Genomic DNA, 23963 nt, shown 5'->3' with positions numbered 1-23963 from the left:
GAAAGGAAGCTGACGAGTTTAGACGTGCTGCTCAACTACGTCGAAGGTATGCAGACGGATCCTTCGACAGAGAACAAGATTGTTCCCTACGCCGTCGAGGCAGCTTGGGCCACGCGGAGATGGGACTCGTTGTCCAAGTACACCAGTCGGTTCCACGGCAGCCCTCTGGAAGACTTCAACGTCAGCGTCGCGAAGCTGTTCAACACGCTGCAGCAAAGGGGCGCCTCCAGCGATACGTTTCCCCAATTGCTGCAAAGCATGAGAGCGAAGATTGCCTCCGCCATGACTCACTCAGCGACCTCGTCACTACAGGCCTGCCATGACTTGAGACTCAGATGCCATGTGCTCACCGACCTGGAAATCATTGCCGGAGCTCCACCCTCGGAAGGGGAAGCCCACCAAGAAGTGCTGACAATGCTGAATCGCCGCCTCGAGGTCCTCGGTGCGTATGTCAGCGACAAGCAATATTTGCTGGGCATTCGCAGAGCAGCCATGGAGCTTTCACGGTATGTCCTGTCCCCGCCACCGGGCAGATATCGAGCTAATGAATCATAGTCCCAAGTTCTCTGACCTGGATATCTCGTCCCTATGGCTTTCGAGCGCTCGCCTGGCCAGGAAGGCCAATTCCACCCACCAGTCATTCAATGCCGTGCTCCATGCCTCTCAACTGGGCGATGGTGCCGCAGTTATCGAGAATGCCCGGCTGCTGTGGAAAGACGGCCATACCCGCAAGGCCATCCAGGTTCTGCAGGGTGCTATCGAGTCCAACAACTTCATGACGCAAACCAACAGTTCCTCCTCCATCCGCGGCATGGATGCCCAGCAGAGACAGCTGACGGCCAGGGCGCAGTTGATGCTGGCCAAGTGGCTTGATGCCGCCGGACAGACGAACCACGCCACTCTGCGTGAAAAGTACCAGCAACCGCCGAAGACGGCGGCGAGCTGGGAAAAGGGACACTACTATCTGGGGCGGTACTACAAAAAGGTGCTGGAGTCGGAAAAGACGCTGAAGCCGGACGAGCAAAGCGATCCCTGCATCCAGGGCGAATACACCAGGCTCATCATCGAAAACTACCTCCGATCGCTGAACTACGGCACCAAATACCTCTACCAGACGTTGCCGAGAATCCTCACGCTGTGGCTCGAGTTCGGAGCCCAGGTCGACAAGGCCCCCGAAGGCAAGATTTCGCTGTCCCGCGAACTCCATAGGAGGCGAACGGAGCAGCTGAACCTCCTTCACCAGTTCCTTGACAAGTACATCATCCGGCTGCCGGCGTACATCTTTTACACGGCGCTCCCGCAGATCGTGGCGAGAATAGCGCACCACAACGCCGGCGTGTACGAGAGGCTGGTGCACATAGTCGTCAAGGTTGTGGAGTCCCACCCCCGGCAGGCTCTCTGGAGTCTGTTTGGCATCATGACAACGAGGCAAGCGTCAGAGCGCAAGGCACGAGGCCAGCAGATCCTGCAGACGCTCAGGGGAGCGACCCGGAAGGTAGATGGGGGCAGTTTCGATCTCAGAACGCTCCTGAGGATGGGCGAGAAGCTTGCTGAGCAGTTGTTGCTGGCGTGCAATAACGGGGATTTCCAGAGCAACAGGACGACGGTGGCGAGCATCACGCGGGACCTGAACTTCAACCACAAATGCACGCCATGCCCGCTGGTGGTGCCGATCGAGTCGTGCCTGACGGCCGCGTTGCCGACGTTGACGGACAATGTCAAGAAGCACAAGGCATTCGCACGCGACGTCATCACGATCGACTCGTTCCTGGACGAAGTGCTGGTGCTCGGGTCGCTGGCCAAGCCGCGACGATTGACGGCGCGCGGAACAGACGGCAAGAACTACATGCTCATGATCAAGCCGAAGGACGATCTGCGCACCGACCAGCGGCTGATGGAGTTTAACAGCATGATCAACAGGTCGTTGAAGCGGGACCCCGAGGCCAGCAGGCGTCAGCTGTACATCAGGACGTACGCGGTGGTGCCGCTGAACGAAGAGTGCGGCATCATCGAGTGGGTGGACGGACTCAAGACGCTGCGCGAGATCCTTCTGGACCAGTATAAGACGCGCTCGGTGCACCCGGATTACAACCAGATCAAGCGGATGATGACGGAGGCTGTGACGGGGCCGAACAACATCAAGATGTTCACCGAGGGGGTGCTGGGGACGTTCCCGCCAGTGCTACAACACTGGTTCGTGCAGCGTTTCCCGCACCCTTCGACGTGGTTCTCGGCCCGGCTCAAGTACACACGGTCCTGCGCGGTCATGTCGATGGTGGGCACGATCCTGGGACTGGGCGACCGGCACGGGGAGAACGTGCTCCTAGAGCGCGACAACGGTGGCATCTTCCACGTGGACTTCAACTGCCTCTTCGACAAGGGCCTGACGTTTGCGCAGCCGGAGAAGGTGCCGTTCCGGCTGACGCACAATATGGTGGCGGCGATGGGGATCTACGGGTACGAAGGGCCGTTCCGGCACTGCAGCGAGCTGACGCTGGGGATCCTCCGGCAGCAGGAGGAGACGCTGATGACGATCCTCGAGGCTTTCATTTACGACCCGACGCTGGACTTACAAAAGGAGAAGAAGACAAGCCGACGGCAGGACGGGGCGCCGCGGATGCAGCCGCAGCTCGTGGTGGACAGCATCAAGCGCAAGGTCAAGGGGTTGATGGGGCACGACACGATCCCGCTCGGTGTAGAGGGGCAGGTGGAGGAGCTGATCAAGCAGGCCGTGGACCCAAGGAACCTCGCGGCCATGTACATTGGTTGGTGTCCGTTCTTGTAAGAGAGTGTCTTGGGTTGGTGGATGTGGGTTGGAACGGAATATGAATGTATTTTGTCATGGAATGGCGTCGTGAGATGATGATGACCACCAATGAAGGGGGGGTAAAGACTTTACGACGTAGTGCTGGCGTATTCTACTGTATGATATGTTGAGTGTGCACTCACTCTCCTTTTTGTATCCATGGACTGTGGAAGTATTGCTTCAGGAAACGTATCTTAAAGATATCGTCGCCCAGGTAACTGGCAGAAACGGTCTGATGTGATGATGTGAAGCGGACAGACGATGACATTCCATCCTGTTATCGGCCGTTACAGTTGGGGAAGCTCACTCCCCTCTGTGCTGTGCCCGACTGGTGCCTGGTGACGACTAGGCTACCGCGCAGGGGTCCAAGAAAAAAAAGGGGGGCCAGGCCACTGGAGTTAAAGAGCTCCAGGTAGCTTGGGGCACTCGAAGCTGGGCCGTGCAGGCAGGAGACAGTTCACTACAGGGCGTTACAGGGCGGTTGCACTCTTACTTTAAACCAACGACCGACCAACAATCAGAGACCAAATTTCCTCCTCACTTTCCCATCGCTCTTTCCTCTCTCTCGCCTCTCACCTCTCCTCCCTCGTGTTTCTTTTCTCTTTCTCCTTCTCTCTCTCTCTCAAAACACCTACCCCTTTCAAAATCTTTCTTTCTTTTCTTTAGGTCCTCAGAAAACACCCTACGATATCCCCGCATCCGTCGGTCATACACAATTGGTCAAGATGCCCGAATACCGCGTCGGTGAGTATTTGACTGTTCATTTAATCGTCAAGGGAGCGTTCTCATGCGCCTCCCCTTCTGCGGTCGCGTTGACTCAGCTCAGCAACGCGTCGGAAAGCTAGTACCCAACCCTTACGTCATAAGGAGGACTTGGCCCCCCCCATCCATCTCAAGCTTCGCAATGCGCTCCCCTCACTCATACTCATACTCACACACGCCATAATCTCATTCTCTGACTCATTTTGCGTATCTGTATGCTAACAACCTCGCCTCGGAACAGAGGTCTCGCCGAACAACCGCGCCGGCTGCACCGATGGCGTGTGCAAGAAGGCCGCCTCCAAGTGCGTGAAGGGCTCCCTCCGCTTCGGCACCTGGACCAAGATCATGGATCATGAGGCCTTCAAGTGGAAGCATTGGTATGTGCCACCGATTCTAATTTTTTTCCCCCAAGTCCCCCCCCCCCTCTCATTCTGCCTGGCCTGCCCCTCGTTTTGCGTATACGCGTTTTTGGGCGCCACCGTCTTCTTTGCTCTGGTTTGCGCATGCTGACTTTTCATGACTAAGGGGTTGCGTCTCTGGCGAGCAGATGGCGCAGGTCAGGGCGCTCTGTGAGAAGGGCGACGGTACATTCGACTTTGACGCCTTTGACGGCTACGAGGAGATGAAGTCAGACTACCTTGGCCCCCTTCCCCCGTTCAAGCCTTATGAAGACGTGCCGCAACTGACACTCATTTCCAGCGACCACCCGGACCTCCAGGCCAAGATCCGCAAGGCCGTTGAGCAGGGCCACATTGACCCTGATGACTTCAACGGCGACCCTTGGATGAACAAGACCGGCCAGCGCGGCATTCGCGGCAAGAAGCCCAAGGACTGGGATGATGGCGAGGACGCCAGCGAGGCCGAGGTACGTTCTTATCCACTGAACTTGAACAGCTTGCAGAGATGCTCACGTTCGACCACAGGAGGAGGCCCCTGCCAAGGGCAAGAAGCGCGGCCGCAAGCCCGCCGCTGCCGCCGCTGAGGAAGACGATGAAGAGGAGAAGCCCAAGGCTAAGCGTGCCAAGAAGGCCACCGCTAAACCTGAGCCCGAGGATGAGGACGAGAAGCCGAAGCCTAAGGCCAGGCGTGGCAAGGCTGCTGCTGCTGCTGTCAAGGCCGAGGACGAGGACTCCGAGGAGGAGGATGCTCCCAAGCCCAAGCGCGGTGCCGTCAAGAAGGCCGCCGCCCCCAAGAAGACCGCGGCAAAGAACCCCGCCACGAAGAAGGCCAAGACCGTGGTTGACGACGAAGGAGATTCCGAGGCCGATATTGTCACCGCGTCTGAGGATGACGAGGAGGCGGAGCCTGCGCCGAAGAAGGCCAAGGCGGCGCCTAAGGGCCGCAAGAAGGCCGCTGCTACTCCCGCTGCCGAGGAGAAGCCCAAGTCCGCTCGTGCCAGCCGTTCCCGCAAGTAAGTCTGGCCCGTGTAGTCGAGTCTATCGTGAGATGGAGCCAGCATTTTTTTCCCCCACAGGTAAATGTTTCCATTAGCGACTATGCTCGACCGTCACCATGGACCGAAGCATCATCGTCGTCTTCCGGCGGCTGAGAATGAAGGACTACCGGGACTGTGTTTCCGGGACTCATCTGCCGGTCAATGTCTGTGTACTACTATATACCTTGTCGTTTCAACGTTGTTCTTTCGAGTTCATACCCAACCGATTCTGTTCTCGCAACACGACCCCGGTTTCCGAAGCGGAGGAAGGGGGGGAACCTCTGTACTATAGTCGTTTGCTCAAACCGCCACTTGCTTTGTTGGACGGGAAGTCTGTATGAGCAATTGGAAAAGTTTTGTTTTGCCCTCACGGGACCGATCGTTTAGGCGGCTCGAGTTTTAGAAGAGCCGCGAGGTGGTGGTGAAGAATGAACGTCACCGTCCCCGCTCCAATCGCATCTTACTAGTTTGCGAGTTCCCTTCTCCCAGTGATTCCGTCGAGGTCGGCGATATCGGCCGACCGTGAGATGGCGCGGCTGTGAGACCGAGCAGGTTGGCGATGAGGCCAAGATCTAAGTCTAGTGGCGTCCGAGAGGCCACGCTCAAATATTCCACTGGGAACCATCCCAGAACCAGCTAGCATCATCGCTCGGCATCAAGAGCACGCGGTATGCCGGCCATCTCTTAGACAACCCTTTCCTTTCCCCGCACACCCGAGGCCGTACGGGGGAAGCTTGATCGGTCTCCGCACGGGAGCCGGTTCTCCACAGCGGTTCCCTCCGGGCCCCGACTGCTCGGCCCTCCTTGCTTCCAGGGCCGGGCATCTAGACCATGTCTTGAAGCCATGACGAGCATAGACAGAAAGAACCACCATGGTCTCAGGGAGAAAGAGAAAGACAAAGAAAGACTCAAGTCAATTGTTAAATGAGACCAAAGCTTCTCACGTAAACACCAAGCTCTCACAGATAGGCGCTCCCGGACCGAGTCATAAATCGTTATTGCTCCTAATACAATCTAAACTCCGCCCTAGTTGCGTCCGCCGCTATGTTGTATTCATAAGTCGTTACACTTTGTGCCAGGCAGAAAGCCCCCACAATTGGGCTGCAATCAGAAGAGAAAACGCGCACATTTGCCCACCCAGCAGATCCGGCCCTCTAAATGCCAGCACATTCCGTCCGAAGTAGTATGTTCTGTTGTTCGAATCCAGTGTAAAAAGCGTCTGTCTTGGCCCAAACTCACGATGCCGAACGGCGGCTGGGAGCGCAGCTCAATACGTCTTTAGCTCGCTGTGAATGCATTGCTTACCAACGACGGGGCCGTTGGCTGTCATACACGACTTCGCGCTCGTAGATTCGTTCATCATCGTACTTGCTCGGCCCTCGGCGGTGGTGGTGGTGATGAGACCGGCGGTCCCAGTCGTCGTGCACCCAATCCCTCTCGTACTCGCGGACGCGTTCTTTGCGGAAGCGACGGATGTCGTCTGATACCTGGACGAGCTCAAGAACGTCATCCTGAACTGCGTTAGCAAGGTGCCGTTATCTCATGACGGTTCGGTCAGATCTTACATATTTCAGGTATTGCATAATGTAGAAGAAGTATTCAGTCTCCTCAAAGTCGTAGCCAAGCTCGACGATGGCATCGCGGATGACAAGGTCCTTTGTGATTTCAGTCCACATCTCGTTGCGCTTCGTGGGCTGGCGGCGCCCCGGGGCGCGCTCCTTGGTCTTCTCAATCTCGATTTCCGTCTCGCGGTCGTACACCTGAAGGCTAAGACGGTCCCGCGAGTCTCGCGGCGACGGCTCGGGGGCCGGCGCCGGCGCCGAAACCGGACCGCTATCCCGCTCGGGAATGAACTTGGCTCGTCTCACGCCGTTGTAACGCTGCCAGGTGACCTCGGCGGAGCCGCCGCCTACACCGTCCATGCGCACACGTTCCGTTCCCGGTGGCACATCGACAATGGCCCAGTCCTTGGTAGCACCGTTCCAGGCCTCGCCCATCTTGCCACGTGAGTCGATCTTGGAGGTGATGTATTCGGCCTCCTCGTCGACGGGCGTGCGTGCGGCCGCGGAATGGGCTCTGCGGCGCGATCCGCTGTGGTAATGACGATCGTCGATGCGAAGGCGGTCGGTGCTCACCACGAGATCTCTTTGGTCTTGGAAGGCGGGGGATCTACGCTCCCTGCTGGGGGATCGGTGGCGGCTGTGCGATCGGTGAATGTCGATGTCGGTTCTGTTGCGGGACGTGGTGATGTCGATATCCAGCTCCCGTTCTTCAGTACGAGTCTTGGGCCTGGGAGCAGGGCGAGGAGGAGGCGGCGGGCTCGGCACGCGGGTGACACCTGAATACATTAGACCTGGGCGGGGCCTTGATTCCTGCCGGGACTGGCTGAACTCACCATGGTCGATGTCTCTGTAGTGGGTAATGACTTCTCGTTCAATCGTGGGTCCTCGGATGACCTGGGGCTGGGGAGGTGGCGGCGGCGGCGAGGGCGAGGGAGACGGCGCTCTCTCTCGCTCTCTCTCACGTTCGACGATGCGCACGCCGACGCGGCTGCGTTCTCTGGCCGGGGGCGGTGGAGAGGGCGACCTCTGGCGTTCGACGTATCGAGCGCGGATCAGCTCGGGAGGAGGGCCACGTGACGGGCTGCGAATCTCACGTTCGCGCTCGGAAATGCGCACCCTCGAGCGCTCGAGCTCTTGCTGATGCTGGTGCTGATGCTCATGGACGTGCGGAGGTGTCAAGCTGCGGGCTCTGCGAACGACGCGCTCGCGGTAGACAGGGCTCGGAGAGCGTTGGCGAGGGCGTGACAGCTCTCTCGACTCGACTTCTCGGCGGCTCAAAACGAGGGCGCCTGCTTCGGGAGGGCGCTCGTCGCGCAAGAAACGGAGACGGTCACCCTCACGCTCGCGCTCGCGCTCCTTCACTCGCACGTCGACGTCATTGAATGCAACGCGGCTTTCAGCGCGCTGGCGGCGGGGACCCTCGTCGTAAAAACGCTCCTCAAAGTCGTTGGACCGGTACGCCATGGTTTCCTGTCTAAACGCAAACGGCTTTCGGTGGACGGGAGACGTGCGGCGGGGGAGGGGAGGCGTCAGGGTGTGTTTGTTTGAGTGTTTATCTGAACAGGTGGGATGAATGGCGGGGTAGTAAGCGGGAGTTGCTTTGTGTAGCGCAGGCGATAGCGTGAGCGTTTACGACACTACCTAGTTTTCCAAGACACAGGAATCGTGCGCAAACGGAAGAAGCGACCCTCGAGGAAGAAATAAAAGAGGAACAAAAAGGGGGTTTGAGCTAGACGTCTCGCGTAGCGCTGCGGAACGAGCGACAAGCCGTGGGCAGAGTAGTGGAGGATCTACTTTAATCTGAGGCCGGGCCTGGAGCTGAGCCGGCTTATGGATGGATTGAGAAGAGGGGGTGGGAAAGAGAGAGAAGGAGGGGGGAGTGAGTGAGAGCGAGAGAGTGAGTGGGCGAGTAAGAGGGAAAGCGGGGAGGGAAAGAGAGTCAGAGAAGGAGCAACGTCGTCATACCACAGCAGGATGGGTGGGCAGGCTATGTATCCGTATGTATGAACGTATGGACGCAAGTATGCAGGTAAAGTTGGTAACGTGGGTATGTAATAAAGACGGCCGACAGGTGATATAGGGCGGCGCACCAGCAAAGCAGGCTGCGTGCTTCTCTTCTGGGTTCGTGGGGGATGGAGTTTAGTTTGGACGGGTGGAAGGAGGGATGGGATGGCGGGACGGGAGAGCAAGCAAGCGAGACGAAGAAAACGAAAGGGGTTGGCCGGCTCAAAAGCGACTCTACGCTGTACAGCAGTTTGCCTAGGCAAGGTAGCGAGGGCATGAGCCTGTTCTCATCAGCGTGTCGAGTGGCCCCGTCGATTTCTGTCGAGTTCGAGTCCCTCCCAGGCGTGGTAGGCATGCGCCGCGCGGTGAACCGCTGTCACTCAGCAGGGGTGTTCCCGACGGGTTATCTACCGTGTACCAGTACTATGTAGCTGCGGGAAGCGGGAAGCGGGACGGTAGGGAACCCGTCACGACGGTGAGTCGAGACCGTGAGGAGCAAGCGCAAAGGCAATCAATCAACTTGGGCCGACGACTGATTCAGGGTTTCTGGAAAAGCGGGATGATGAGATGCACAACGCCCGTCTGCCCTGCTGGATGCGGCGGTAACGGTGCCCTATCGCGGAATTGGAGATTATTGGGTGTCAAACCAGTTTAGGTATAGGGAGAGAGAGAAAGCAAGCGGTGGACGGGAGGAAGCGCAGATGGAGAAACGGGAGAAGACCAGCAACCTGGGAACATCAACAATGCGTCGTAGCGTTAAGCCGGGCCAACGCAATAGAGAAAAGCAACGACAAGCTATCGCAGTTTGGGGGGAGGGAAGGGGGTGGGAGCAGCAACAACAGAAGCCGACGGACAAGATTGATGGACTTTGGACGAAGCGGCGGTAGGCAAAAGGAAAGGCGCCGAGATGCATAGAAACGCGAGCCCAGTGTGCCGTAGTCATCATCCACTTGGATGCATGCTGGAGGCATCCACTTGGGCTCAGTTGGTAGTGATGGTGGGCGCAGGGCTGATGTTGCTCTTGTCAGTCATTGGGCTTTTTCTTGGGTGGTGGTGGCTTGGACGAGAGAGGCAGGCTGGCAGGCTGGCAAATGGGCGCCTGGATTCTCGCCGATTTCTGATGCCCAATGACTGTTGTTGCTCGACATGTGACTTGCAGGTCATAGGTGCATGAAACCAAGCAGGACGAGCTCCCCCTTCTGTTTGCAGAAAGACGATGCTGATTTGGTATTCTGTGGCAGTAGCGGTTGGTCTGCCATAACCTGTACAATCGCTCATGACACAACCGTCGCCTTTAAGATCGGCGAGCTAAATAGCTGAATGCTACCCCCGAGCTGTTGACGATGGAGCCTCGTGTCCTTGGCACCAACAGCCGGTGCCATGCCTGGCTGGCATGCTAAAGACCTGATTTTAGATCTTATTGTTTCCGCTATTGCTGGAATTCCCGGTGAAACGAGGGGCCAAGAAAGGAGGAAGGACATTTGGAAGTGGTTAAGTCGTGTGGAAAGAGCGGGAAGGAGCTAAGACGACGGAAAGGTGGAGCAAGTCACGATTGGCAAGTACCTAAGTACCTATGTACCTATCCGGCTTTCCCCCCATCTCTTAGAGTCACTCCTTCTCTTTCATTCGTACCGTCGCCAGGAGGAGGAGAAGGAGCAGTCGCCAGAGTCTCAAGCAAAGACACACGGAAGGGTTGACAGCTGCCTTCCTTCTGCCTTCCCTCTGTCTTCTGCCATCTCCGTCCTGCTCTCTCCCCCTCTCTTCCTCATCGCCCCCCTTTCGTCTTACTTCCCCCCTCCCCCTCCCAGCCCCGTCACATTCACAACGGAATACTCCAGTCAGTCCATCGCCAGGAAAGACACTGACGCAATCCTGCATCCACCCTGGCCAGTCCAGTCAACACGCTCACCTCCCTCACTCTGCCTGCTCTCGCGCTTCCCTTCTTACGCCAAGGCAGCCAGCCTCTGGACAGTAACAGAGACGCTGCGGGAACCGCTGCTGAGCCCGAGAACGCCTTTGCTGTAATCCGTAATCCACTCTACACACCGATACCCAACCGCCACTTAACTTGCGCTGCCCACTCTCCCACCCAGCTACTGCAATCCCGACAACTGCCGGGCTCGGTCCCTGGATTGAACTCTCGCCCTTGTTTCTCGCCGTTTTCCTTGTTCGGCCCAACGCCTTTTCCACCCCCCCTCCTACTGCCTTGTTTGTTTATTGCTTCTCCGTCTCTGTGGATAGATCACGTTCTGACGCTCAACAACCGCGGCCCGTCGAACGACATCCCTCGGTGGAACAAGCCTCTTCGTCGTCAAATGTTTGCTGCCAAGTCCCCACACTTGGGCTTCGGTTCTTCCCGACTAGACTGGGATATCGCTGCTCCCGCCTCGGTCTGATCGTCAGGACCGACACAGCAGTCGCGAACCTGGCCCGATGACAGCTTCGTTCCGTCCGCTCATCAGATGCCCATCCCGAAAGAACGACGAGGTCATGCTCTAGCTTCTGATTCGCCTGACTACCCGTGCAGGTTTACCTTTCAGCACGTTGACTGCGAGATGGGATGGTGTTAGGAACGCCATCCCTGATTGGGCGGTCCCGATGCCCCGGAGGACCCTAAGGGGAGACATGCCGTCATCCAGCCCGTTCATGAGCTGCTCCGTCTTCTGGGTAGCTGCCTCCTATAACACCATCACGAGGCACAGCCTGGCCCAGCTCTTCCAACAAGCTTAGTCATGTATACTTAAGAGGCAACGCCAGCATTGCTATGACAGTGAGCAGTTCATCAGAGGCTAGACTCTCGATCCAGACCAGACTCCGGTGTACTGACTGCTGTTGTCAACCAAGTACACTCGGTTATGGGGCTCGTGCACGGAGCCGCCCACTTGAGACGGGAGTCCCTGGAGCTTCCGAGGCCTGGCAGCCTACTGATGGCAGAGGATATATATCTACATCACTCAAAACGGCAAGCCCGCTGATGGCCGCAAAAGGCGCTGCATTATCGTCTCTAGTCGTCAAGGTCATTAGTCACTACCCGGGCCTGGCTCACGGCCTCACTTCTTCTCGCCTTGCAGCTCTTGTGCTTCCTGAGCCTGAGCCTCTCTCCACCCCCCGATACTCCTCCTGGCCCCGTTCTGCCCTGTCGCGTCCATTTCTCTCCAGTGCCCTTCACCCACAAGCTCGTACCTTTCGCCTGCATTCGCCAGCTCTTGTGGCGCTGTCGTGTCCACCGCGTCCGCTTCAACCAACTCTGTCCCGTGCTTTTCCGTTGGCGACTCCGGGCCCCACGTCAGGTTGCCGAAGGGAGCCATCTGGGCCATGGCTTCCGCTTCTTTGAGACGGGCCGCCTCAGCTACCGCCTCTTGCTGTCGTCTTCTTCTCCTGAGGAATAAGATCCCAACGACGGCTAGGGCGATCACTCCCAACGAAACGCCGATGCCGATGCCGGTCTTGGCCCCGGTTGACAACACTACCGGGTTCCCTGTTGCGGTCGTTGAAGTCGTCAGTGGCGCGGTCTCGTTAGGCCCTTCATCGAGCGGCTTGGTCGCATTGAAGCTGGGCACCCTCGTTGCCTGCGCCCACAAGCCATTGCTACCGTGGTATAACTGTACCAAACTGCCGTTTGATCGATACCATATCCACGCCTCGTTTGTATCAACGTTGTTCGCTGTCGCAAAGGGTCCACCGGCAACATCGGCCACGGGCCAAATCGCTGAATTCTTGTCCGGCATCGACGTCCACTGCCAGTTGATATTCGACACCTGGTGCAGCTTGGCATCGGTTCCCAGGTAAAAGATGCTGCGCACATATGACTGGTCAACCATTGCGCCTAGGCTAGTCAAGTTGTTCGAGAATGCGGGCAGGGTGAAGTTTGGCTTGAACGACGAATCGAGTATGATGTCGGACGCGTTGGTACTGGCATTTACTCCGTTGCCGACCAGGGGGCGAGGCAGTGTGGCTTCGCAACGGTCAGCATTTTCACGGCGGGTTCTACTTTCAGGGCCAACAAACCTAGACGCCACGTCTCGTCTTTGAAGAGTCTCGAGACTTCGAGGTTTTCCGCATCTTTGGGGAAGACGACCGATATGTTCATCTGGCCAGAGTGTGTCGACGCCAGTGCCATTCCGCCAACCGGGTCCTGCGAGATGGTCCCCTGGAGTTGCCACTCGCCAATTGTCGTCGTGTACGACATGAGATTGACGGTCTTGGCCTCGTCGTGGAAGAACAGGCGGTACCCGTCCTTGGAGCTCAGCAGCTCGACCGCAAGCCCCGTCTCGTTGTGTATGGACTCGACGCCGGCCGTTTTGGAGATGATATACTCGCCTGAGGTGTTGTAATGGCCCGTTTGAAAATCGCAAACGAAGTAACCGTTAACCAGAGCGCCATCTTCGGCCTGGTAAAAGACGGAGGCCTGACAGGAGATGTCAGTCACTACACGACATGGCCACTCAATACTGCTGGACCTACCATTGTCGTATGCTCGCCCACATCGTACCATCCTGCGGCGGCGATGGACGTGCCGATTCGAGGTTTGTTCTGGAGGCTGAAGACGTTGAGGCCATCGACGGGCAGAATGGGCGTGGAGTTGCTGTTGCAAGCACTGTACACAATTTTGCCCGTTTCCGGATCTTGCATCGCCAGATGAGGGCTCAGCTCCGTCCACCAAGCCGTAATACAAGATGCCGGAGGGGACAGGAGGATGATCATCCCCAGTAAATAGGTGAGGAATCTCGCCATCATCGGAGACGGCATCGCGGATTATATGGGGCGGTGAACGACAGGAAGGGCAAGCAGTGTTGCGCGAGCGCTCGGTCTAGTTATGAAGTCAAGCGCGACTCGACCTCACAGGAGGGAATCGGGGGTCGGTATGCAGGCCAGGACCTAAAAGTCGTGCAAAGTGTCGACTCAAGCAGAAAAGCGAGACGTCAAAGAGAACACTACGCCAGGCTCGGGGTCGCTGGGTTTATCACCGCTCGGTCCATTCAGCCTCCGGCGGGGTGTCATGCAACCACACCTCCCTGGTCCCGGACACCGAGGTCTTGTTGCAATCAAGTCGCATAACTATTGTCAGCTAACCCCGGAGAGGCTAGGAGGCGAGTTGACTGCATCTTCGTGGGTCTCTCCGTTGGTTCAAAGACAGACAGCCCCGTTCAGCCCGGTTCGATATCACCCATGTCGCTGACACAGCAACGGCCCTGAAAGTCGAGTGGGTGTATTTCGGGGGTTGTCGTCGAGGTCGGGACAGTCATTGGGCAGGCAAACAAGGCCTGTGAAGAAGGTAGTGACAAATAAGGCCTTTCCGCGATCAAGGATGTCGAGCAGAGCTGCCGGCCGCGCCCAGAACGTGATAGCGCATGCATGGATATGCTGTCCAAGACTTCGGTTGTGGCGTTCCTGGTAGGGCTTGGGGTGCTTGTCCGGGTGAGCCCACGGGTTGTCGATGCTCGTATGCTGCATCCAAGAAACGTCGAGACATCTGGGGGCCGTATGCGGCTGGACCCGAACCGGCTGGCATTAGGGCCCTGACGGCTCTTTCATGAGCCCTCACGATTCTGGTCAACATCAGCACTGTCGGTACGCCGTTTCCAAACGCGCCTAGCTCTGATCTTCCACGAATTCAACGGTCTTTGGAGTTTGAGGAGACACCCAACCTCCTCACGATCCACGGACATGGGGCATATCCACAGGGTCAAGGGCCAGAATGGCCCTTTTTTCCTCCTTTTTTTTCTTCGATATTTCTCGCTTTTGCTTTCCTCGTTGGAACAACTTCAGGCCTGCGCTGCAACCACAACCCGCAACATTCATACTCCAGGGTAGGGGTGTCACTTATTAAACCGGGGCATCAAATGCATATCTCAGCTGGTGCTTACTGAGCGCCCCTGCCCCACACCGGGCAAGGGTTCGCCGGGGCTCATCCTAGGTGGGGGCTCTCTTGACCAGACCGACGATGTCGGACCAGTCAGTTAGCTGGTCCTTTGGTAAAGAAGTTTGGGGGCCGATGGAAGTTCTCATTCCATTAAAGGATCAGCCGTCTCCAGCCTCGAGACGATTTGAGCAGTACAGAAAATAGATGTTCAAGATCCTTTCGGGTGTTGCCCATACGAGCAGCAAACGAGCCCAGCCGTACGATTGAGTAATCGACGGCCCCCAAACCTCGATCCTTCAGCCGCGTCGTGTCTGCACCCCTCCTCCATTCCCAAGCGGTTCAGCAAACGTTTCCTGCTTTCGGGGTTGCCCTCCTCAGCCCGCCCGGTGACCAAACCCCCAAGGGAGAATCTAGCTGTACTCTTCGGTCGGAGGCCCCGTCAGCCGCATATTGTTAGGTGTGTGTGTGGGGGGCGCCGAGCTCTCAGCGAAGTCTTCGCGCACGCTTCTTCTTACACCGGGACGACGCAGCATTCGGAGCCAAGCTGCTAACAAGATAAGGTGGCCCGTCGACCGCCTGCTTGGCAACCACTCAGGACTTTTGTCGCCGGGACATGGTTCTCGACGGTGGGCTGTCTGCAAGTAGCCACTTTCAGGCATGCTGAAGTCGGTTGGGACATGGGACGGGCAAGACAGGCAACTACCACGATGACCAGGTTTCCCAATTCCACCAATCCGTTCGATCGGAGAGGGGACCAGGGGACTGGCCTCCTACAAGGTTCCCAGGAACCGGGGTTTGATGGTTTTTGAATCGAAGCCCGTGGGGGGAAAGGAAGGGAGCTGCTCCCCCCCAGCACTCATCCCATCCGTCGACCTGTTGACATGTGTATAACAATGTCGTCTGAACTGCTGTGATTGTGATTGTGATCACGCAACATACCTACCTACCTACCTTCTTTGGTGTTGACGGAAACTGACCGTTGCGTGGAGAACTTGAGAGCGGCCCATTGTGGCCTGGACCGCGTTCCAAGGGGCGGAGATGTCGTCCCGGAAAGGATTGGTCTTGACGTTGGGGCGATGTTGTGAGGCTTGTGGGACCAGGGCAGCCCTAGCCGCACCTTCAATGACCACCGCGCAATGCCCGAGATGAAGGTCAGTGTTGGTAGAGAAGTAACGGGCAGTTAAAACCATCGGCCTGCGGAGAGTCGCTCGCGCGTGTCGTCTGACAGAAAATATGTATTCGTTGATCAAGTTCCCTAGGTAATCAAAGCCAAACCCCGACGCGCCCGTTTCCCCTCGGCTGAATCAAGTAGCACCCTATTCCTCCCTCGCGGTTCTCTTTTTTATGTATCCCTCCCGTATTAGAATCTAACTCGCTCACTCCCTGTGTGTCTGCGTCTATCTCAGTCATCAAGACCTCTCTTGACGTCCTTGGCCTTCAATCCGGTGAGGCTCTGCTCGGGCTTGTGGTGGGCGGGCCTGCCCGAGAGCATGTTGACCACGTCACCCATATGCGCCCAGTGAACGTTCTTGGGCCGACGGTTCTTCCAGTCCGTCTCGTGGTCCTCGAGGTCCAGGATGGGGGTGAAGGTGACCTGGGCACCCTTGATGCCAATGACTGAGGCGCTCATGGGGTCCCTCTTGCACCTGTTATGCGACTTGGGCCGGAACTCCTCGAGGTGCTGCATGCACTTGATAGCCAACCTGACGGCGCGACACCTGTCCATGGGCGAGGGAACGCCACCCTGCTGAACGTGGCCCGGGATACTGTCGCGGGATTCGAACCGGCCACGCGCCTCCTTGCGGATGATGTCCGCAATGAGCTTGGCGTTGAAGACGTCGTCGGCCTTCTCGTTGATGAGAATCAGGCGACCGGACGAGGACTGGCCCTTGTCCTTGGCGAAGACCTCACGAAGATGGCGGACGTCGGCAGCCAGCATCTCGAGGTCCATACCCTCCTCCGGCGTGTAGACAGCGCTCGCGCCAACACTGAGACCGGCCAGGGTCGCGACGTAACCGGACTTTCCACCCTGGGTCTCGACGACGAACACACGACGACGGGTGGCCGAGGCCGACTGCTTGATCTTGTCGCAGTACTGGACGAGCTCGTTCAAGCACGTGTCGGAACCAAGCGAGTACTCTGACCCGGGAACGTTGTTGGAAATCGTGGCCGGCAAGAGAACCATGGGGATGCACAGCGAGGGGTACAGCTCTCTCGCTTTGCGCAGCTGCGAAACGGCGTGGTATGCTTCGAAGCCACCAACCAGGAACAGACCGTCGAACTCGTACTTCTCGATGAGGTTAGCGATGAGCTCCATGCCAGACTCGGAGGGAAGCTCTCGGTTGGTGCCAATCTCGGATCCTCCCTTGCTGGCCCAGCTGTCAACCTCCAGCCAGTCGAAAGGTCGCACCGCACCGACGGGCTTATCGCCATGGTGTCTGGCGAAACCGGCAAAGCCGTTGTGGATGGCGATGGGCTCATGACCGCGCGAGAGACAGTAGGCGATACCCGCCCGCACAGCGGCGTTCATGCCACCAGCGGGGGCGCCGACGTTGATGAAACCAATCTTCATCCTCTGCCAATGTGTTAGCTTTCGGTGCTCACACCCACACGATGGAGTTGTGGGCTACGAACCTCCTTTTCAGGCAGATGATGGTCGTCCACCCTGACGTTCGTGGTCATCATGTAAGAGCTGAACATTTCTGCGAACTCTGTGTCACGGAGGGACATTGCCTTCTCAAAGTTCTTCTCGTCTACGGCCTTTGCGACCTCCTTGGTGTCTTTGACGGCTTGCATGAGCGGCTTGCGGCAGATCTGGTTCTCAGTGATGGCGATGAAGCAGGTTTCGGTTTCAGGGGTAGCTTCGAGGACTGCCTTGACGGCCTCGACGCCCTGCAGCGTGGCCAGCATTCTGTCGTAAGCCACCGCGGTGCCACCTCGCTGAACATGACCAAGAGTTGTAATGCGGGTATCCAGAGCAAGTCCATTCTTGTCGGCGAGCAGGTCCTTGACCATTTCGGAGCTGATCTTCTTGCCATTGCTGTCGTGGGCACCCTCGGCGATGATTACGATGGTCTTGCGCTTTCCAAAGCTTCGGTGCTAGAGGGACTTTTGTCAGCTTCGTTTGACCAGCAGCGCGCCGTTTGGTATCGCGCCCTTACCCTCTTGACGATATTACACATTTCTTGCTCCCAGTTCTCCTCCCTAGGCTTCTCGGGAATGAAGATGAAGTCGGCACCAGTCGCAACGCCGGCCATGAGGGCCAGCCAGCCGCAATGGCGCCCCATGACCTCGATGACGAAGGCCCTTGAGTGGGAAGAGGCGGTGGCCTCGATGTAGTCGACCATCTCGCAGATGCGCTCGAGAGCCGAGTAACATCCAATGGTGGCATCAGTGCCAGACATGTCATTGTCAATGGAGCCGACCAAACCGACAATGTTGAGGTGCCTGTAGGGGTCGACCTGAGCCTTCTTGAGCTGACCGGAGGAAACGAGCTCGTCGATCAGAGAAGGCCACTCGGCGCGGAACTTGTCGGCACCAGTCAAGGAACCGTCACCACCGCAGATGATGAGGGCGTCGATGCCGTGGAGGATCATGTTCTTGGCGGCGGTCAACCGGCCGGGGCGTTCGTAAAAGGCCATGCAGCGGCGGGTTCCGATCAGAGTACCGCCCTGTCCGAGGTAGTTGCGCACATCTCCCCATGATGCCTTGCGGATCTGGTCGCCGCCCACTACCAAGCCCTCGTACCCGTCGTAGATGCAGTAGGGTTCGCATCCCATGTGGAGGGCGGTTCGGACTACAGCGCGCACTACACCATTCATGCCTGGGGAGTCACCTCCCGAAGTCATGACGGCGATCTTCTTCTTAGTAGCCGTGGGAGCCATGTTTACGGCGTAGGACGATGGTGGCAGTGGTTATGTTGACGGGTTGTCGGGGTCTCGGAGTCAATGGGGGAGGAAGGGAGACGGGAGGCGGCCCTTCAAACGGGTGAGAGGGTCAGTCGGCGTGGCGCGGCGACGTTGGTGGAAGGGAGAGGGAGGGGGAGGGGGATATTCAGCAAAGATGGTCGTAATATGTTCAAGGGATAATCGTACGAGTAGATCGGCCGTGCGCGCGTAATCAGAGGGTATAGGTGAAGAGGAAGGGAAAGGAGGAGGAAGAGGGCAAGATCATGAAGTTCCAGTTAAGACGAGGCAGATGCCGCCAAGTGCTTGGGAGCTGCGGAGTGTGGTTGGAAGCTTGGACTTGGACTTGGACTTGGACTAGGACTGGGAAGATGTCGAAGGGGGGGAAGCTGCGAGACACCTGGCCGGGCTTGGGGTTGTTTGGCATTTGGCGTTTGGAGGGCAAAGGTACGAGAGGGGCACACGCCGCAGAAAAATGACCGTCCCAGATAATTATAGCGCGGTTTGTTTTTATTATTATGGCGGGGGACCAGTTGCTACAGGTTGTGGTGGTGGTGGTGGTGGTGGTGCCACTTTCGAGCCCGGCACCTCGAAAAAATAGCAAGTACCTTGGATAAAAGAACAGGAAGAGAAAAAAAAAAGGCCAAAAGGGCACCTCACCCACCACATCACCCGCCAGACCCCTCCTCTCAACAGAGTGTGACGTGGGTTGAGCCAGCGAGGGAGGAGCTCTTATCGCTTATCGTGGCGCGGGGGAGCTCCGGCCAAGCCCAGCAGCAGAGCCAGAAGGGCCGTAAAAGGCCGCAGCGTCGTGCGTCACAGAGCAGGGCCCCGGCTTCGCAGGGAAGGGAGAGCCTATTAAAGCCATTCGCGTTGCTGAATCAGGTTCGATACGACGCTCTGACTGGCTAGCCCGCTCAAGGTGTCAGTGGACTGACTGGTTAGTTGTTCTGATTGTCTTCAGCTGGTTTTGCCTGTGAAGTGTTGCAGAAGGATCTCCAACCAAGCCCGACAAGACCAGCCCGTCCCGGTAATTTTTTTGGAGTACTGCATCACTCACAGCGTACTTGTGATTCCGTGAGGAGGAGGAGGAGGAGGAGGAGGAGGAGGGCCCGGGGGAGGGTCTGCTGAATTAATCGCTCATTTGCTGCTTGGATAAGACAAGACATTGTAGGCGCACCGAAATGCTCCCCAATGTGTCAAGCCATTTCGAGTCACACCCATTGGTGAGGGAAATATCAGATTACCTAGCGACCGGCAATCGGAGAAACGGCGAGGGATGGAAAAAAAAAAACACACAGAAAAACGGGCAGTCGATGTCTCCGGCCACCGGTGAGGGGTTTAAACACCAATGACAAACAACAAGGTTCCAAGTCCATGTCCATCGGCCTCTTCCATCTCGGGCTTATTCTGGGCTGCTTCCACCCAAATCCACTCCAATTGCCAGGTCCAGACTTGCGCCAACCTTGAAATGCCCCTCCATCAAGCTCCATTGCGGGGCGGGCTGGCCGGCCGCCGGTGAGGTGCGGTGCGGTGCGGTGCCCGGACTTCGCTTCGTCAAGGCAAGAGAGGCCTGCATGGCATGGCGACATGGATTTGTTTTCGAGGAGGCTCCGCGACGCGTCTGTCTCTTACGAACCTGTCATTAACGCCCTAATATTCTTTTGCATTCATAATCGACTACAACCCAACTATGAAGGGCTTCAAAAACAGGCGTGTTCCTTACCTCGTCAAGCGCATCACCTCCTTCAAGTAGCTGTTCTCCCGGCCGAAAGGCTGGCGTTTGCGGCCACCCGAAATCATCTCCAACTGTTTCCACCTCCAACGAATAAGCTGAGGTAGGGTGACTCCAGCCTCTCGCAGGGATGCAGGGATGTCCCTCCGAAGTGACGGCGACGGCAGACGGTTCTCAATCTCGAATTCACATCACGAGTCGTTGGACATGTCTTTTTTTCTTCTTCTTCGTTTTTTCAAGTGATGCAAACAGAAATCGTGACATCAGATAGGTGATTGATGCTACATTTCGGCCTCTTATTTGCGGTTGCGCCGACACATCGCATGTACCGCCGGCGCCGGTATTACTTACCCTTGGGGGGTCACCAATGAGTTGATCGAGATCTGGCTGATGACTTGTCCAACACCATGCGATGCGGGATGCTGTCTGGTGTTGTTGCCCACGAACTACTTATCGGAATCATGACCTGATTTCCCCCTCGCGATGTTGATCGTGAAAGCTCTTCGGTGAGCCTCGGTAAACACCGATGGTGACCGAGAAGATGACCTCGGTGATTGGCTCCCTGCCCGGTGGATCTTTGGCTGTAACGGTCACTGCAGCCAATCCGTAGCTCTTTCTCTCATTCACATCCAGCCTCGCCCGCCAGCCTTACTACTTCTCACTTTTTCGCGATACAAGCCCCCGAACATGCTACCGCTTTACGCACTTCAATCCTGACCCCCCGACCGTTGCATAATCATTCGAGTCGGCACGTGGTAATCGCACCGCCGAAAGATTGCCCATAATGGCGTCTGGCAGTTCGATGCCCTTCTCCTCCCTCCACCCGATCCCAACGGGCAGTCGCAAACCCAAGAGCCTCGGCGAGTTCATTGCCCGCGTGCAGTCAGACCGCGGTTTCCGAAATGTTACCGAGGAGAGTCTTAGGGAGGAGCTTGAGAATAAGCAAAATGATGCGGCAGAGGTGAAGGAGGAAGATACGGCCATGGCCGAGGGAATCGACGACAGCGAGGAGCCTCCAGATGCTGGCGCGGCGCGAATGGAGGTGCTGAGGAATATCGAGTCGGTCTGCCGGTCAATTTGTCTCACGAAGCAAATACTGACAATGCCATCATAGTGTCGCGCAAAACGCCGCTCTCATGACTCTCGACTTTGTCTCATTGCTGCTCTCGAAAGAAAGCCCCGCCCAAGCTGGCGTCACCCTCTCCCAAGCATTGCGTGAATGGACCGGCATAGGCACCCTCGGGATTGCGAAGCGCGAAGACAACGAGGAACAGAAACAAAGAGACGCCGAGCGCGCCAAGGACAACCGCGACGTGTCTCTGGGCTGGGCGCTGCTCGACATCGAAACGACGAAGGAGTCGGCGGACAAGGCGGCGAGCCATCTGAGCAAAGAAGTGGAACGCGAAGCAAAGTACTGGAACGAGGTGCTAGCAGTGCATCAGGCCGGATGGTCAATGTGCAGGCTGCCGGCGGAACGACATACTCTCGGGGTGAGATTTGGGTTCTCAGAAGGTAGGTGCCCCTCCTACGTTCATTTTTTCTGGGTGGACGGCATAGCTGACCTTCACAGCTTCGCCCGAATTCAGGAACAGCAGTCTTGCGCCCCTGCGACGCGGCGACGACGGCACAGCATTATTGCAGCATGGCAGAGTCGGTGCCGGTTCTCAACGTCTCTCCATCACCGTGAGCAGATCCGGTGAGACAACCGGCCGTCTAGCCATCGGATCTTCAGTACCGGACTCGGCCCTCCTGCCGGACCGAGTTCTCGAAGCCCGAAACACCATCTTCGCGCAAGAGCTCTGGCACGAGCTGCATCGCGAAGCGCATTCGCTGGCCTCTTACGGAGTGCGCGCGAACAACGACTCCATCAATTTCAACCCTGCCTCCGGCCCAAGCCTGACACTCGAGCTCGAGTCGCTCGAGGATAATGTTGCCGTTACGGGCACGTCTGACGACAATGTACTTGCGGAAGCGACACATCTCGGCCTTCACATTCTCCTCAGCCATGCCCATCGTCTGAACGAGCTTCAGCGCCTACGGCCGACGCCTCCCCATCAGCGACGCAACCAGGCCCAGAACCAGTACCACCTACTGAGACCCATCATCGCCAAGATCCTATATGACCGCTCCGTCGAGCAGGTCACCAGCTTCGCCGGTGACATCACCCGCATCTTACGACGCGCCGGCGTCCAAGCCGCCGCCTTCACCCTGAACACTCCGCCGTGCCCGACCGCCGACCTGAAGAACACCTCGGGCGGCGCTTCCAACCGCCCTAACGCCTCGCAGGCGCTCACCAACATGCTCACATCACCAGCGGACTTCCAAGTCGAGCTGACCCTCACCCCGACATCCCGCCTCCAGATCCGCGGCCGCACATTCCTCCTCCCCCTGACGACAACACAGTTCCAGCTCCAACTCCTCCCCAGCCTCGCCGAGCCCCCGAACCCCGAACCCGCACCAAGCACCCTCCAGGTCTCCTATCCCCCCTCGCGCGACCCGTACCCGGACTTCTCATCGGTACAGCTGTATATTGCCAATGCTGCATCCCACGCTCTGGCCGACTTCGCCATGTCTTTCATCCCTCCCCCCTCCTCCGAGCCCTCGGACCCTGCCCTCGCCGAGTGGACCAAGTCCGTTCGCGGCACCGCCATCCGCGACATCGACACGGAGACGCGCGAGGTCCGCTTCGACATCCTCGGCAACGGACCCCAGGGCCGCCCGACGCTCCAGATCGGCGCCGCCTGGCGCGCCGGAGATAAGCCTCTCATTAAGCGCTGGGCCTGGCCGGCCGTTGGCGAAGACGCCGGAAAGTCTGCTACCCAGCCGCACATTGGCGACATTGTCGCGGCAGTTGTCCAGTCTAAGGAGATCTAGGATATCCAGGAGACCATGCAACGACAGGAATCCGCGGACAAGTCATGGACGTAGACGTCGTTTTCCCCGTCTATTCTATACCGGCCTCATTTGTCCCCCAAGACCCACCTACACACACACACACACACACACACACACGCACACACGTCTCCGAGGACGGATGTACCAACTCATACCAAGGGAGAAACTTTTCTACGACACTGGGGAAGGAGACGTTTCTTTGCAGTAAGCCGAGGAAAGCACGCGGAAACGACGTTCACTCAGTGCCACCGATGTGTAAGCGTTTTTAACACGTAGTGGCATTAGACTGCAGAGGCCCTCTTGATGGCGACGACCACCAGGTGCAGACGCTGTTGCCTCCTTTTGTGTATTCCACACAAACACATGCAGCTGGAGCCGATCGGATGGTTCTTGGGAAAACACCACACTACATCAGGCGGTCCCCAAGGTAGTGATTACAGAGTTCATTCGGCAACGCCCGCCCCATGTCACAAGAAATCCTCCAAAAGAGCGAGAGAAGGCGAAAATTCCGATTGACGCAAGTTTTTGTGCCCTCTGCTCATCCCATGCCCAAGTTCCTTCCCACTTGAGGTCTTGTGACGGTCGTCGTGATGTAGGCCCAACCAGCGCGCCCCCTCATGTGACAAGAATCGTCGAAGAGAGAAGTAAATCGCATTAAGGAAGACCAGACCGAAGCTAGCTAGCTCCTTGTGTTATATTCATCCTCAAGTGGTATCGGATGTGTTCTTGTAATGGTTACGATGACCCACCCTCGTTCAATCAATTGGGCAGTCAGCACGTACGAAGACTTAGAAAATAGAACCTATACTGTCGGAAAACTGACGAGTCTCCCCCCCTTCGTTCATTCAGTCACGTCGAAGACAAAAAACAAAAAAAGAGGTCACCAGAACTGATGATGAAATGTTCCGAAACCGAGAATCGAACTCGGGGCTATGCCTAACCTCTCAAGTGGATGAGAGGGCATCATGTTGGCCACTACACCATATCGGATGTGAT

General features: G+C 57.3%; 7 protein-coding genes across 7 annotated transcripts; 4 read left to right on the top strand and 3 right to left on the bottom strand.

Moving 5' to 3' along the window:
• CDEST_08286 (Putative phosphatidylinositol 3-/4-kinase, catalytic domain, FATC domain-containing protein) lies at positions 1–2972 on the top strand. The gene is made up of 2 exons (XM_062924445.1): positions 1–506; positions 556–2972. The coding sequence occupies exons 1-2, from the start codon at positions 49–51 to the stop codon at positions 2783–2785; spliced, it is 2688 nt and encodes an 895-aa protein (XP_062780496.1). The 5' UTR covers positions 1–48; the 3' UTR covers positions 2786–2972.
• Positions 2973–3357: 385 nt separating this feature from the next.
• CDEST_08285 (Putative Zinc finger, PARP-type) lies at positions 3358–5016 on the top strand. The gene is made up of 5 exons (XM_062924444.1): positions 3358–3550; positions 3810–3945; positions 4094–4195; positions 4268–4433; positions 4492–5016. Exons 1-5 carry the CDS (start codon positions 3532–3534, stop codon positions 4981–4983), a joined length of 915 nt encoding a protein of 304 aa, XP_062780495.1. The 5' UTR covers positions 3358–3531; the 3' UTR covers positions 4984–5016.
• Position 5017: 1 nt separating this feature from the next.
• On the top strand, positions 5018–5420 carry CDEST_08284 (uncharacterized protein). Its single transcript, XM_062924443.1, has one exon. The coding sequence runs from the start codon at positions 5047–5049 to the stop codon at positions 5293–5295; it is 249 nt and encodes an 82-aa protein (XP_062780494.1). The 5' UTR covers positions 5018–5046; the 3' UTR covers positions 5296–5420.
• A 446-nt stretch (positions 5421–5866) lies between these two features.
• Positions 5867–9380, bottom strand: CDEST_08283 (uncharacterized protein). Its single transcript, XM_062924442.1, has 3 exons — positions 7399–9380; positions 6569–7341; positions 5867–6514 (listed from the first exon to the last, which is right to left on the bottom strand). Exons 1-3 carry the CDS (start codon positions 8027–8029, stop codon positions 6305–6307), a joined length of 1614 nt encoding a protein of 537 aa, XP_062780493.1. The 5' UTR covers positions 8030–9380; the 3' UTR covers positions 5867–6304.
• Positions 9381–11437: 2057 nt separating this feature from the next.
• On the bottom strand, positions 11438–13486 carry CDEST_08282 (uncharacterized protein). The gene is made up of 3 exons (XM_062924441.1): positions 13034–13486; positions 12578–12977; positions 11438–12524 (listed from the first exon to the last, which is right to left on the bottom strand). Exons 1-3 carry the CDS (start codon positions 13316–13318, stop codon positions 11620–11622), a joined length of 1590 nt encoding a protein of 529 aa, XP_062780492.1. The 5' UTR covers positions 13319–13486; the 3' UTR covers positions 11438–11619.
• A 2088-nt stretch (positions 13487–15574) lies between these two features.
• Positions 15575–18886, bottom strand: CDEST_08281 (Putative Phosphofructokinase domain-containing protein). The gene is made up of 3 exons (XM_062924440.1): positions 17594–18886; positions 17067–17531; positions 15575–17007 (listed from the first exon to the last, which is right to left on the bottom strand). The coding sequence occupies exons 1-3, from the start codon at positions 18314–18316 to the stop codon at positions 15835–15837; spliced, it is 2361 nt and encodes a 786-aa protein (XP_062780491.1). The 5' UTR covers positions 18317–18886; the 3' UTR covers positions 15575–15834.
• A 1461-nt stretch (positions 18887–20347) lies between these two features.
• CDEST_08280 (Putative mediator complex, subunit Med17) lies at positions 20348–23732 on the top strand. The gene is made up of 3 exons (XM_062924439.1): positions 20348–21131; positions 21187–21584; positions 21643–23732. The coding sequence occupies exons 1-3, from the start codon at positions 20857–20859 to the stop codon at positions 22944–22946; spliced, it is 1977 nt and encodes a 658-aa protein (XP_062780490.1). The 5' UTR covers positions 20348–20856; the 3' UTR covers positions 22947–23732.
• The last annotated feature ends 231 nt before the right edge of the window (positions 23733–23963 follow it).

This window comes from Colletotrichum destructivum, chromosome 5 (genome assembly GCF_034447905.1).
Source record: "Colletotrichum destructivum chromosome 5, complete sequence".
NCBI classification, from domain to species: Eukaryota; Fungi; Ascomycota; class Sordariomycetes; order Glomerellales; family Glomerellaceae; genus Colletotrichum; species Colletotrichum destructivum.
Note: the sequence above shows the minus strand (reverse complement) of the source record. Positions and strands in the feature narration are given on the sequence as shown.